Source organism: Lygodium microphyllum, chromosome 4, assembly GCF_053477565.2.
Source record: "Lygodium microphyllum isolate KBCC chromosome 4, Lygodium_microphyllum_v1.1.10, whole genome shotgun sequence".
NCBI lineage: Eukaryota > Viridiplantae > Streptophyta > Polypodiopsida > Schizaeales > Lygodiaceae > Lygodium > Lygodium microphyllum.
The window spans coordinates 145,641,232-145,656,105 of NC_141138.1; the positions used below are offsets into that span (position 1 = coordinate 145,641,232).

At 43.6% G+C, this 14,874-nt stretch overlaps 1 protein-coding gene across 3 annotated transcripts in view; it reads left to right on the top strand.

Moving 5' to 3' along the window:
- LOC148037737 (UDP-N-acetylglucosamine diphosphorylase 2-like) overlaps positions 1-14,874 on the top strand; it is a 140,172-nt gene that overhangs the window by 75,892 nt on the left and 49,406 nt on the right. For all 3 annotated transcript variants that reach the window (XM_087676691.1, XM_087676690.1, XM_087676692.1), the window contains 3 exons: positions 10,619-10,701; positions 10,795-10,872; positions 11,597-11,740. In XM_087676691.1, the coding sequence (XP_087532817.1) occupies positions 10,619-10,701; positions 10,795-10,872; positions 11,597-11,740 (305 nt within the window). The remainder of the gene's footprint in view (positions 1-10,618; positions 10,702-10,794; positions 10,873-11,596; positions 11,741-14,874) is intronic.

Below are 14,874 nucleotides of genomic sequence, written 5' to 3' on the forward strand. Positions count from 1 at the left end.
AACATTTGGCGCATCTGGCAATCCATTCCCTTTATCTGAGCTATAGACCTTATGCTAGGTTCGTATGACTCTTTTGATTTTTATGAGCAAAAACCTCTCATGTTTCTTATTTTGGTGTGTTGGATCCAAATGTTTTTCTGTATGTTAACTTTAATAGAGGAGGCTCTCGAAGCAAACACCCTTCATCAGGTATATCTCTATCATGTGTTTCATTTGAGCAAGTAAACTACACTTCTCAACTTTTCCCATTTCACCACTATCTTCTCTAGATTTTGATCTACTCACATGTTCATTCCAAAATCTTGGATTACATTTCACTTCCACTCGAAGTACACTAGGGGTTGGATCTCCCATCTCAGCTCCTAGCACCTTCTTATTTCCCATTCCACCATCTACCTACCCTTCATTCATTGCACCTCTTAATGCATCGTTAGGGGGAACGCCACCCTTTAACACTATATCTTCCACATATCCCTAGTTTACCATGTCCTTTTACTCTAGCACGGGTGTGATGGGCACCCCCCCACTACCCCCCCACACTCACAACCCCCCCCATACAACCTTTGAGATGGGAGGATATCCACTCTCTACTAATGGATTATTGTCACACATCCCTTGGGTTACTTCTACGCAGGGATTTTCATCCTCTGTTTCTCGTGTTCCTATCCTTCCACCTTGGGCTTCACAAATTGTTACTATGCCCCACCCTTGCCCACATTTGGATCTGCTATGCATACTTCTCGTATGCATGGTGGGCACCTTGGGATTCGTTTCCAAGTATACTCCACTTCTCCATCCTATCCCCCCTATATACCCTATCCCCATTGCACCTTTTTCTTCTCCTAGCACTACCACTCCTATTGATGGCCAAAAGTGCCTTTAGGGATAAGACTTGTTTTAATGGGTTGAATTTCACCACTTGGTCAAACTTCATGCAACAAGTGTTTGAATCTTAGGGACTTTGGGACCTCGTCGTTGATACCGAGGACCCTCAAGTAGCTCACCCTGATCACATCCGTCATCAATGGAGAGCTTACAATGCCACAGTCAATGTTGAGTTAATGTAGGGGTTGCTTCTTGAGTTCCATTCTCAATTCCAACATTTTTCCCTCGCATTTGAGGGTTGGAGCCGTCTCATTGATCACTATGCGGCTTGAGATCACACTCAATGTATCAATCTTGATTTTGAGCTTCAAAAGTTTTCCATTAAGAAAGACGGTGATTTGAAAGTTAAGTTCGCCGAATATCGGCAGTTACTTATTGAGTTTGCTACTACTGACTCCCTGAAGTTAGATGGTGATCAAGTTACATTCTTCTTGCATAAGTTGCTAGATAAATAGTTCCATTTTATCCAGCATATTATCTCACTCTCTAGGTTGTTGACCTTCTACAAGTTCGAGTGTCGGTTCTTGGATTATGCGAGACAACCTTGGGGGGTTCACTAGGGTTTATCATATGGTACCACATGAGTGTAAGGGAGAGGGGTTATTTAAGGGAAGGAATGTACATTTTATAAGGTAAGGTCCCATAAATAGAGGGTAGATAAGGGATATTTTCATATATTTCTTGCACGCAGGTGACGTCTCCTTATTACTACTAGTAAATCCCCCGTGGAGACAACATGATCAAGTTCACAAGAAGTCCTCCACATACATCCCTTTAGAGGGGCGAGGGTTGGTTGCCTCTTCTTCGAGAGGGAAAACCACCAGTGGCAATAACTCGCAAGATGCGAGGGCAAGCCAGAACGAGGGTGACACTACTTCCCACAATGGAACCAAAGAAACACGACTCCTTTGGCAGCAAATTCCTAAGAAGAATTGGTTTTGACACATTGCTAGAGGTCGGGCCATGTGGACGAGGAGTGTTGTACCAATGCTCAGGGTCTTCCTCCTAGAAAAGCCTCCGCAGATTGTTGCGATTGCCTACACTTCAGTTGGCTAGTCTGGTGGGGCTATGTCTCCCACTCGTGCACCATTTGTTCCATTCGCCCTAGTGGCTATGGCCCACGAATAGTCTTAGCAGAATATCTCCTTTACTACTTCTGAAGGATTTGCTAATTGGTTTGCTAGTGGCTCGCCTGTTGCACTTTATGCATCCATTCCTAGTGCATCCACTGCACCTTCCAGGATCCCTTCCCCACCTCACTGTACGCGATAGTGGCGGCACACTTAGCCTTTGTATTTTTTTAAAAAAGACTTCCCTTGCATATCTACATACTCATTGCATTGCACTTTCAGTTAGCCTTGCTTTCTTTATTCAAATTTGTTTTTTATTTTGGAGCATTTCACTACTCACCTTTGTGTTTGCAGATTTTGATCTCTTTTGCAAGGTTTTGTATTTTAGTGTAGGGCTCATATGCAGGTTTGGACTAGTCCTTCTTGAGGTGGAGATAAAAGCTACGTGCTGCTCCTTTCATGGTTTCATCTATTAGGAGTTTTGCTCTTCTACTTGCATGGAGGCTTTACCACCTGCGATGGATCATGCAGCATCTCTCTTGATGCTCTCATGGCGGTTTCTTCTATCCTTGCTCTTCTAGTCGGGATGCTTTCTCATTTTTATCCACATGGTTCTCGGCACCACACGAAGATCGACATCCTTAGGCTCCTCTTTTCTCTTCGGCATTGATATCTAGGTCAAGAGGGGGTTTCTACCCTTCTTGGTATTCTACAGGTTTTGGCACTTGCCCCCGACGTCGGCCTTCCCCCTTGTTGTACCTTTCCCTATGCATTGCATGATTTCATCATCTTTGTACTAGGGTGCTTGGGTAAGTGAACAATTTTTCGATGAGGGACATTGTCCAAGTTGTACGTGCTGCATGAGCGTTCTTTAGCATATAGTATACTATGCATCCCATTGTGCAAAGCAACACTGGACAGATCCTAAGTTGTTTCCATCAATGGATTACACCACCATCCTTCTTCACATGATACTTCATCACCTTTTCCTCGTGATTGACATCCTTGAGTGGTTGGGCAAGCTTCTACCGTTTTGTGATGTGTTGGGTGCACCATCCATACTCTTGTCTTTTGGTCATTGTTACTTAATTGGCTGCCACCCCTAAAATTAACTTTTCACAAAAAAAAAAAAGTTCAATGTGGTTCCATTTGCCTTTGTAGGGCTTGGTAGGCCACTGGGCAGTCATTGAGCACCCTTTGTTTGAAGCTTTGTCCTATGTGGGGTGACTACTTGGACTCCCTTGCATAACCATCGCCTCTGTAGTCTTGGTAGGCCATTGGATAGGCGACATGCACCCGTTGTCCGATACTCTCGCTGCTTGGGGGTGGGACACCTTGGGGTAAAGAGTGCATGTCTTCCCTTTTAGGCTCAGTTTGGGCCTGAGAGGGGATATTGAGTTAAAACATGCTTTAAAGTTGGTTAGCATATTTAAACTTGTCCAAAATACACTTAATTAATGAAAAACACAAAATTGGTGTGCAGTTGAGAGAGTTTCATTGGTTCCCCAAATCCCTAATTTTTGGGGCACCCTTCAATATCTATAAATAGATAGGTTGCCCACCATTTATCCTAGTTCTTTTGTGCACGTTACTTAATCTATTGTGTAGATTTCAGCCATCAATGACCTACCATTTGCTGTCTAGCCATCACCAATTACAGCCCATCACTATCTAGCCCTAGGCGCCCTGTTTTCAGTTATCACCTTGTTGTTTGGAGGTCTCCATCTACTGTGTCATCATAGCACCTAATCAGCCTACGTTTTCAGCATTTGGTGCCAGGCAACAAGCTATTGCCATTTCTCCCACCAGGTGATTGTTGGAGTAATTGTGTTTTTGTTGTCCAGCAGGCCGTCTACATTAGCAAATACATCTCATGTTGTCACTTGATAGTTCTTCGCCTCGGGTGATCAGTTTTCATCCTTCCTTTGGTGGCATATTGCCATGTTTACTAGATTTCAGCGTTCGACTGTTGTGTTTTGGTGACCAGCCTGCTGCCCTTCATTATTCAGCACCCTCTTTTCTCTGACTGTTGGTTACTACACTTGGGACCGGTCTTCGGTGGACGTCACTATTCGACACTACTTTGCTCTTCCTTTGGGCATTCTGTACACTCTTACATTCATTTACAGCATTCATTCACTTCAAAGTTTTTTCTCTCTGTGTTTGTCTTTGTGTTTGAGTTTTGATTTTTTGCTTTTTGTGTTTTGCATTCAGGGTTTGAGTTTTGCTTGTCTTTGTCTGAGTCTTTGTGTTTTAGTCTTGGTCATATATGCTGTGTTTCCTTAGTGCAAATCCTAGCACATTTTCACACCCATGCACATGATTGAGGGCTTGGGAGGAGAGAGAGGATTGCCTCTCTGGTGCCGCACGAGCCTCCATTCTTTGTCTTTTTGTTGAAGCCCGGCGCGGAAGTGGAGTTGGCACCACCAAAGATGGATGCATCAATCAAATACAAGCCTACATTCGAGGCTTCATCTAGAGTAGCCATAGGTGTTGGTCCTGACTCACCACCACTTCCTCTAGTAGATTCCCTTCTCATCTTGGTGAGAATTTTGTCAATGATGTTTTGATGGATCTCCTTGCATGGAGTAACTTGGCCCCCCATCTTTGAAAGATGTTGCATCACTAGTGTAGTGCTTCTTGCAATACTTGCGTGTCCAATGGTGGGAGTTTGATTTCTTTTTGTCCTTTACATGGATGGGGTGTGAATTGAAGGCCTCATGCTTCTCATGCATCATGATGTCGATGGAGGCTTGGAAGTTCGGGTGTGGGGGGGGAGAGAGAGAGAGAGAGAGAGAGAGAGAGAGAGAGAGAGAGAGAGAGAGAGAGAGAGAGAGAGAGAGTTATATTAACGTCTACAACAGGCCAAGTTGGCCTATGAGACCAAAACGTTGCATACAAAATGTCTGGGAGATTTCAAAAGTCCCAGTGAAGCTAACGTTTATGCTATGTTGAACTAAATTGAGTGGGTACAAAATGATATCTAGACTGGATACAGTCTAGAGGTACTCCCATTGCGGTGTGGAACTGCTCCTGGAGTGTTCATCCTAGGATGTCCCGTATGGGTCGGTCTAACATGGAGAGACTAAAGCGGCGGGGCAGGGCCCTTTGATGGCGGCATAGTATCCCTTGTATCTTCGACATGTGTCTTCTGCGGGGACGGGGGCCGGTGGGGCGTGGGCGCCAGGTTTTGCCTCTCGCTGTGGCTATTTCTGAGGTGGTCCCCCGGGGTCGGGAGGCCGGTGGGGCTGGTGGGGGCTCGGTGGTGGGGAGGGTAGCTGGTATTTGGTAGAATTCGTTGAGTGTGCGTTGGTTGGTGGCTCCTTGTCTTTGCTCCGTGGTTCGTAGGAGGTGGTCTCTGTGGCGTCGTATTTCCAGTAGAAAGAGCCCCAGGCATCTCTGGTCTTTGAATTCCATCACCTTGGAGAGTGGTCCGAATCCTTCGCTGAATAGGCAGTGGAAGTGTCCCCGGATTTCGTAGTACACTGGGCATCTACAGATATAGTGTTCCTCCGTCTCTGGCTCGAGATGGCAGAGCTGACAGATTCGGCCTTCTGGGGGAGGGGGTTGGCCCCGTATCTGCCCGTTTCGACCTGTAGTTGGTGTGAGGACGTGCGGATCTGTCCGATGGCACTTCTAACCCCGTGAGACAGGTGTGTGTCCATGTAGCTTGGGCGGGTGATGAAGCCATCTGGGGAGATGTGCAAGAAGTGCTCTCGGTAGAAAGCCTTCTTGGTTCCTAGTTCCGACGTGGGGGTCACCCATGTCCTGGCTGTGTCTGTCTGGATGATATCCATTCTGATGATGCGATTCACCTCCTCTCGGCTGAGCTCCAGGTGTGGGCAGTCTAGGCTGTATTGTAGTGGGGGGAGGTGGTCCATGTGCAGGCCATGAAGCCGTAGCCAAGTCTCTATTCGGGTATACCAGCACTCAGTGTCCCCTTGTGTTGCTAGCTGTTTGGATGACTCCAGGGCGAGTTTGGGGTACCAGTGCCGGGGCAGGTCCCATATTCGGTGCAAGAAGGTCACGGTCTGGAAGAGAGAGAGAGAGAGAGAGAGAGAGAGAGAGAGAGAGAGAGAGAGAGAGAGAGAGAGAGAGAGAGAGAGAGAGAGAGAGAGAGAGAGAGAGAGAGAGAGAGTATATTAACGTCTCTAAAAGGCCAATGTGGCCTATGAGACCAAAGCAGTACATACAATGATGGTGTGTTTCTCATCTGGAACGAGAAAAAGATGAAAAACATGCCTATAAGACTGAAAAAGAATGAAACAGTGTCCTATAAAAGGGAAACATGTCAGTGATCTGAAAGTGAGAGTAGAGAAAGGAAAACTCTCCATCAATGATATGTCTGTTCTCTAGGGAGGTGTATCTCTGCATGGCTGAGGCGTCTCGGCATCTGTCTCCTGTGGCGCTCAATGATGGCTTTAATTTGTCTGTGGTGTGGACGTCTAGGCCTTCGTCCGGGTGGACGTGGGCGCCTAGACCGGCAAAGTGCCACTGCTCTATCCAAAGGGACACCTACAGAAGATGAGGTCCAATGATGATGTACTCCTGCAGGCTGTGTGGCAGTAGTAGTGGTATCTGCCATACTCTGTCGTGTATGAGAGAGAGAGAGAGAGAGAGAGAGAGAGAGAGAGAGAGAGAGAGAGAGAGAGAGAGTGTGTGTGTGTGTGTGTGGCTTGAAGGAGAGGGAGAGTGAGCCTGGATAGATTGATGCTTGAACAATGAAGATTTAAGAGGGAGGGGTGGAGGGGAGGAGAGAGGACAGCATGAGCTTGACTAAGGAGAATGTGAAGAAAACTATGGAGTAACTGCTAGGGTTTGCACTGAGGAAATGTAGAGTGTACGATCATGACAAAAACACAATGATAGAGACACAGACTGTTGAGAAACCCTTCACTTTTTCCCCGCAGTTTGCATTTTTTGCGTTTCTGCGTTTTGCGTTTACGGATTGCGTTCAGGGTTTTCAGCTCCAAAAAGGGGTGCCAGCCTTGACTATGCCTATTTATAGGCCACTCTCTCATTCATTCCTTATGGCTGATCCTTTAGTCCGTCACTCCCACTCTCTCTTCGTCAGTCTTCTAACACTCTCTCTTCCATCATCTCTCTCCCCCCTCTTCTACCACCATCTCCACACTCTCTTGGCGCCAACCTTCATCTCCAGTTGGCGGCGTTTATGGTGGTAGTGTGCTCCTTTTCAACTGGTGTCCATCCTCCATTGTTGTGACAACATCTTCTGTGCTCCTACACCTTGCGTTTGGAGTCCACACTCTCTTGGCGTCAGTATCCACCCTATCTAGTGTCATCCTCCATCCTTCTGGCGGCTCCACCTTCTTGCCTTTGGCTGCTAGGGAGGTTCCTTACCATCTGGCATCTCTCTGCAGTAGGCGTCACCTTCATCAGAGGCAGTTGCACCTTGCATTTGGTTCTTGGCTGCTTCCCACTCTTCTGATGTCACTCCACAGCTAGCATTTCACTCCTAGAGGTTGTCTTCACCTGTGTTTTGAGCATCTGGCTCATCCTCACCACCTGACGTCACTCCCATAGCTGGTGTCACCTCATCAAGATTGCTTTTACAGATGCGGAGGCTTCATCGACTGTCTCCGTGCTCGTAGGTACCACTCTTCATCCCTGCCTTTGCAGTCTCCCTGCTCTAGGCGACACCTCCTCATCCTGCGTTTGTAGACTTAGAGGCATCTTCGGCAGTCTTCCTGCACTCCAGGGCTTTCTTTGTGCTATGGCACCCTTGTATCAGATTCACTTCATCAGCATGATTCGTCTTTCATCATCTTCTGTGTTACTTTTCTCTGTCAACATTTGCTATACACACTTTGTGTTTTCCCTCACAAACCCTACTGTCTCTTTGGTCACTTGGTCATTTTGACACAGACATGCAGAACTCAAAACCTTAAAAGTAAAACTTAAAACTCAAACATGGAAACAAACACAAGCAGAAGGAGAGAGAAAAAGAACTTTGAAGTGAATGAATATTGTAAATGAATGTAAGAGTGTACAGAGCCCCCAAGGGCAGAGCAGTAGTATCAAACAGTGACATCCTTTGGAGACAAATCCCAAGTTCTATGACTGCTAGTGGGAGTGTTGAAGTTGAGGAAAACTATCAAATGCAAATCCTAGTGGAGGTTGGGGAAGTCGGTGATAGTAGAGATGATGTTGGTGGAGGTAGGTGACACCAGAAAGTTGCAAATGCAAGTTGAGGAGGAGTCACGTGCTGGGGAAAGTGGTCAGCACACTGCCACCTGAGGCTGATGATGCCAAACACAAGCCGAAGAGGTCGCCAGATGTGGAGGAGATGTGTGGCCACCTATCGCTAGGCTGATGGCTGATCAAACGCAAGTTGGGGAGGAAGTTTGAGGGCTGGTAATAGCTGGTACTGCCAAATGCAGCAGTGGAGGAGGTGCCATACAGAGCGCAGCAGCAGTGGAAGAAGTCGCCAACAGCATTGGAGCACCTGATGATGGAGTGGCAGCAGTTGCGAAGGACGGACAGCCATGTGGAGGAAGGCTGATGGCTGGAAATCTGCACACAAGGATCAGAAAATCTGCACAAGGGATGATGACTGAATGGGTGGTTGGGACAGTCTTCTCTTTTGAGATGTTGGGTCTAACCATCCCTTTATTTTTTCCGATGGGCTCAGTTACTCCCAAAAAAAAGGGTTCAAAGTGGTTCCATTACCTTTGTAAGTCCTAGTAGGCCCACTAGGCAACTGATGAGCATCCTTTGTCCGATGCCTTAGTCTCTCTGGGCTGAGCCTTCAGGCTCCATAGGTAAGATAACCATCGTCTCTATCCCTGTTTTAGGGTTTTTCATTAAATAAGCATGTTTTGCAGCTGTTTAAGAGGCTAATCAGCATGTAATGCATTTTTTAGGTCAATAGAGAATGCTTGCTGATTTGGTGTGGAAGGATGGAGAGGAGGAGCACATTTTATAGTGTGGGAGAAGAGAGGGATGTGAGAGCATAGAAGCTGGAATGCAAGGGCTGGAATTAGGATGGTCTTTCATGGTACCATAACAAAGCCTATGGTAGCGACATGGGCAGTAGTAGCTTCAGAGTTTGATAGAGGCCCAACATGTGGACATGAGTTAATAGGGGAGCCACACTTCTCTCATGATAGGCCAACATTTGAGCAACATTGCTGCTCTAGATTATTGCTGGCACATTGGATTCAAGGGTATTGTCATAGATGGGAGCTGATTGCTATTATCATTGCTTGGTTCATTTGGACTGTGAGGTGTAGCCTTGCTATTTTTCTTTGGGATGTTTCCAATGCAGAGACTCTCTCTAGGATTTTGACAGAGACCATCCATCCTCTACTGGGAGATGGGCGAGGTTGCAGGGTGGTTCTTAGTAGATGAGGAGGAGAGATGCTTTCATGTTGACATGGAGAGACTCTCTCTAGGATTTTGACAGAGACCATCCATCCTCTTGTGGGAGATGGGCGAGGTTGCAGGGTGGTTCTTAGTAGATGAGGAGGAGAGATGCTTTCATGTTGACATGGAATTGTGACTCTTGATATGGTTTGGCATTATAGCCCACAGGATTGGTTCTCCACTCAACCATTGTTTTTATGATGTAGTCAGGTGCTTTTTACATGGTTTTCTTTGAAATGTGGATATTTTACATGGGGTTTTTCCCTTTGGGGCTGTCATTAATATGCTTTCTTTCTTTTGGGAAAAAAATAAAAGGAAATGTCCAATTTAGATGTTACTACTGGCAAGAATGACTAATGTGGCAATGAAGAAGAATTTTTACTCTATCATGGACCCAACAAAGTAGGCCAACTAGTAGATAACCACACAAGAAAGTCAAGTCTAAAGCACTAATGGCCACGGTCTAATAACAAGTGTAATGAACTAAAATTTAGCCAAGAGACACATTTAACCTAATTTGTGTGGTGCATAGGTTGGCTCTCACATAACCTGAAAGGCCTAAGGCTATAGCTAGCTACAGCTTGCCAAGCTTTGTAAGAGTTAAAGATAGTCCAAGATAGGGAGCCTAGGTTTCATGGATCTCCTTAGATAGTTAAAAAGCCCTATAGTGGTCCTAGCCCATGCCCTAAAGCTAGTTCACTTTAGCTGAATAAGGAGCGGGCTATCCACCTGAATCACACAATCTTCTTGCTCAAACGGAATAACTTGTATTTCTTTCCTTTTGAATGGAATCTATGCTAGATGAAAATGTGGAATGGAATCTATCTTAGATGAAAATGTAGCTCACCCTTGATTGTTGAGTGCATTAAAAGTGGGAGTTGGGTGAACTGAAGTTGTTAAGAATCTTCTGGTTAGTCCCCTGCAGAAATGGTTGAATTAAATGGCACGGTCAGATTGGGTGCACAATGTGGTCTGCTTGTTGGAATCTTGGTCTACTTAGCGCTGTGCCATGTTGGAGAGCTTCAAATTTTCTTGTGGAGTGTGCCATGTCAAATTTTGTACAGGCTCTTAAACTGTCATAATCTATGGACTCCTATTTCATGCTGGATCTTTATTATGCTGATGTTCATAATTTGACGTTTTTGAGTATAACTTGATCCTCTAGATTTTGCTGCCATGTAGAAATTTGTAGAAAAGTCAAAACCTTTTTTGTGTGTTGCCACTTTGAACTTGTAGAGATTCTGATTGGCATTTCCCTGTTTGGAGGTTCTCTGCAGCTTTGAAAGCATCCAAATGTCTGGAAGACATGGCTCGACGAGGAGTCAAGTACATAGACTGTTTCAGTGTTGATAATGCTCTGGTAGTACTATTGTTGCCTCAATGTGGTTGCTGTTCTTTGTGATGCTGAGGTGTTTTGAATGTAATTATTCAAAGTTCAGTCTTTTTTTACCAGGTACGTGTAGCTGATCCCCTCTTTTTGGGCTATGTAATTGAGAAGGGTGTTTCTTGTGCTGCAAAGGTTGTGAAAAAGGTCAGTTTCTGAGAGAGCAGGTTGGCATAAAACCAGGCTGTAAATCTTATATGATTAAGAAGCATTCACTGTGATTGTTAATGTTGTGCCACATTATGAGAATACAAACACGATTACCTGCACTGACGTCGTTCTTTTTTGTGACTTTCTGTTGCTGTGCTTTGTTTACATGACCTCTATGTGCATGGGGTATATATGTGGAAGGCTGATTATTTCTGCCCTCCAAAGGTACTTAAGATAATAGATATGGTGATACAAGGTGTCCGAAAACTTGATATATGGTATTTGCAAGTGGCAGCCCTTATGAGCAGTTTTGTGGGGCATAGCATTAGAAGTCAAGGCGTGAAGGATCCTCATGTGGATGACTCTGTGTAGTGTGACTGTGTCCCAGTAATTTTGGATGTCAAGGGTGAGTTAGTGGTTCACAGGGTTGTGTTAGGAAGTGCTCCAGGAGAGTTGTCAGTCAGAAAAGGAAGTTGGGGTTTCAATCCATATTGTAGTTGGTATTAAAAGGCATCAATTGTTTGTATCTAGTCTGTAGAGCATCTTTAACAGCCAATACAGCATTTTGATGAAAGCATAATCTCAGAAACTTTGAGAAGGAAGTTTTCTGTTTGACGGATTAATTAACTGAAAATTTTGAGCATTTCTTGTACCAGAAATTTCAGTTTTTAATTGTCAGTAATTTGAAGACTTCCTCTGAGCACATTTGTCATGATGACAGGCATTTCCCCTAGAAAGAGTTGGGGTTTTTGCTCGCCGTGGAAAAACTGGTCCCCTTGCTGTTGTGGAGTACAGTGAGTTAGATCATTCTCTTGCACATGCGATCAATCAGGGAACTGGACGTCTTCGCTTTAACTGGAGCAATGTAGGCAAATCTAATGTATTTGACTGATAAATCTACAAAGCACATTATAAGTAAAAAAGACCCGCTATATAGTGTACTTGGTTAATGATCTGGAATATTTCATAAGATTGTTTTCTTGCTCTTAGAAGTTGGCAAAAGGGTGTTTGGTCAATGTTTTCTAATACTGAGTATATGCTCTAAGTTCTTGTACTGTCAGCGGCAAATGGAAATTTCAATGAAATGATAGAAACTCGCATCACAGTAAGGCAGACCTGTTCTCTGTTGTTGTCCCTTGGTTGTGGATGAAAGGGATCCTGGACGAGATTTGAATAATGCAGATTGGACACCATTTTCTGATTCTTTCCAAACTGCTCTTAGGCGATTAATGGGGTTACATGGGCTTTGGTTATTTCCAACATTGTTGAATGTGTTTTATAACTTTCTGGCTTTTTTAACCCTTCACATACTTGTGTATGAAAGTCTACAGAATCCAGTTGTTTACCAACTTGAGACTTTGCTTTCTTTATTTTGAAATGAGACTTATTGAATAGCTGTCAAACTCTGTGCTGAACGGGTCCTTCCGTCTACTACAAAAAGTGAGCTACTTCTAAGCTGCCCACTCACTGCCTTTGATAGTCTTGGCCCTCTCTGCTCATGTCTTCTGTCCTTTGAAGATTTCTCTGAATTATCTCCTTCATTTCTAATGATCCACGTGACAATCCCATCCAAATGCCTTCTCCTGTCTTTCTAACTGTTGGAGGCAAAAATCACCACAAGTCCTACCAACTACTGCTCTATTCTGACAGAAAACCAAAGAGCTGTTACTGAGCTTGTGCTGCCGACATTCAAGACAGCACCATGCTGATACACACTGTTATCTAGATGTCCATTGCTAGTGCCTAGTAACTAAGAGTGTTTTAGTATGATCTTTTTGTGGTGGGAAACTGTGGGATATACAACATGCTGAAAGATGGCTTTATCCCTGATGAAACATTTGTCCCTGTAAGCCTGCGACATCTAATTTAAGGTATTGATCTACTTATTGTAAATGCTCTGACCAATGTAGTATCCTTAACAATTATAATATTGGTCTGTTTTTGAGAATTAATATTTCAAGAAAATGGAGAAAAATGAATATTTAAAGCAGAAGATGACAATTATTCAGAAAATACAGCCATGGGCACTTAAAAGAAATGGAGAGAGATTGAGGGTTAAAGATGGGCAACAATGCCCCACAAAGGAGTGCATTTATGTTGAACCTAAGTCCCTTAGGAAAGAGCTCAACTACAATTAGAGGAGAAGTATTTCTCACTTGTACAACATCATGCAAAAGATGTATATACACACATGCATCACTTACTATGCAATAAAAATAACAAATTTCTTTACAAGATAAGAGTAGAAAGAGGGAGAATCAGCCTTTCTTTATTGTTGAACTACAACACATCAATATGGCTTTCTCCTCCTTGAAATAGAAGAAGAGCTTGAGAAGGAGGTGCTGAATGAATTTATTAGTCTATTGTCTTGTAAAACAACAACAAAAGAAATGGGAATATCGAGGTATTTGATTATGGAGAAGTGGAGGATGATGATGGAGATGGATGGGGCTAACTTTGGGCTATCTTTAGCTATTGTAAGAAAATTGATATAGAATGAGGAAAGACGAGCTCTCTTTATAGGAGAAAGGGAAGAGTTAGTGCAAAAAAGGAAAGTGGAGTAGCACAAGACAAGCGTCTAGCCACATATCATGAGATGCTACAAGTGGTCGGAAACTTTGAAGTATGTGTGAGACACTTATCCCTTCTCTATGGCCTTTCTTTTTGATCTGAAAATTATCAAGAGTAGAAACAACCAAATTTAGTAAACACTACTAGAACATAAAACTTACTATTTTCAGAATGTCATCCCTTTTTTTAAAAAACTAGTATTTGTAGGCCGATCCAAGACTCCTAAAATGTAGGGACCTCCTAAAATATAGATATTCCCTTAAATTTAGGGATCCCCCAATATGAAAGCTCTTTTCGAGTATATTACAAAAAGAATGTTAAAATCTTTATTTGAGTTTTCTATACAAAGATAAATGCATTTTAAGCTTTTAGTCTGTAGATGCACATCATTTCATAATCACACCACCTTGCTGATTGTAATTGTCTATTGTGGCAAATCTAGTCCCTATTTCAAGGAATTAATTCTTTCTATATGTGAGTGTAACCCTAGTATACTTTAGTTCCAATGATACACACCCAATCGAGTTGTCTAGGTAGAAGTGTGTTCTATCTTTTTTCTAACCCACATCGTGGGCCCGGATAAGGTGTGATCACTCATCAATAGCCAATGCTAATACACTTTTCTAGATATCTTAATAACTATAAAGTAAATAAATTTAATAAAATAATTAAATATAGAAGTTAGTCGAAAAGATACAAATTCATGTTTTGTTGTGTTGTGATACTTATAGTGCTGGAAATCTATGAGCGAGGGACAATTGGGATAGTATTCTCTATATAAAAGCTTCTCAAATGAAGTGAAAAACTATTGCAAGGGGGTGTTAGGGTTTGGGGCCATTCTAGTGTTGGTGTCTTTGTCCAAGAGCCAATTTGTGTTGATGGCTTTGTGGAGGAGCAATGTGTTTTCATCGCTTTCTGATTTCAGCAGTATTGAATGGCTCTACACAATAATTTAGTCCCTTTAAATTGTATAAGAGGTTAGTTTCATTGCAAGCCTGATTTGCCTTTTTCGCTCTCCAACTGCCTTCACGGGAGTGTGAAACTGAAGGTTCTTTAAGTCCGTGTGTCCTGTAGGCCTCTCTGCTGTAAAAAGCTCCTCTTTCTCTATGTTTGAGGCTCTAATTACCCTTGGCCTCATCTTAAGTGGTTTTCAATCTCAAGAGCTTTCCACTTTGGATCTCTTGTCAATGAGAGCTTCAACTATGTGCTCTCGTTTAGAAAATAATTAGACCCTAAGATAGACAAACGGAACCAGCTCTTCATCTTCAAGGTTGATAGTGACAGCCTTGATTGTGTGTGTGGAGATGTTAGGCTTAGTAGGCACAAATGGACTGTTACTAGATGCCCTTCCTTTAGGGCAATCTTGATGCAAGTGAGTGTAGCTGCATCGAATGCATCGAGGGTTGTTTGCATTGGGTTGTGGTTGTT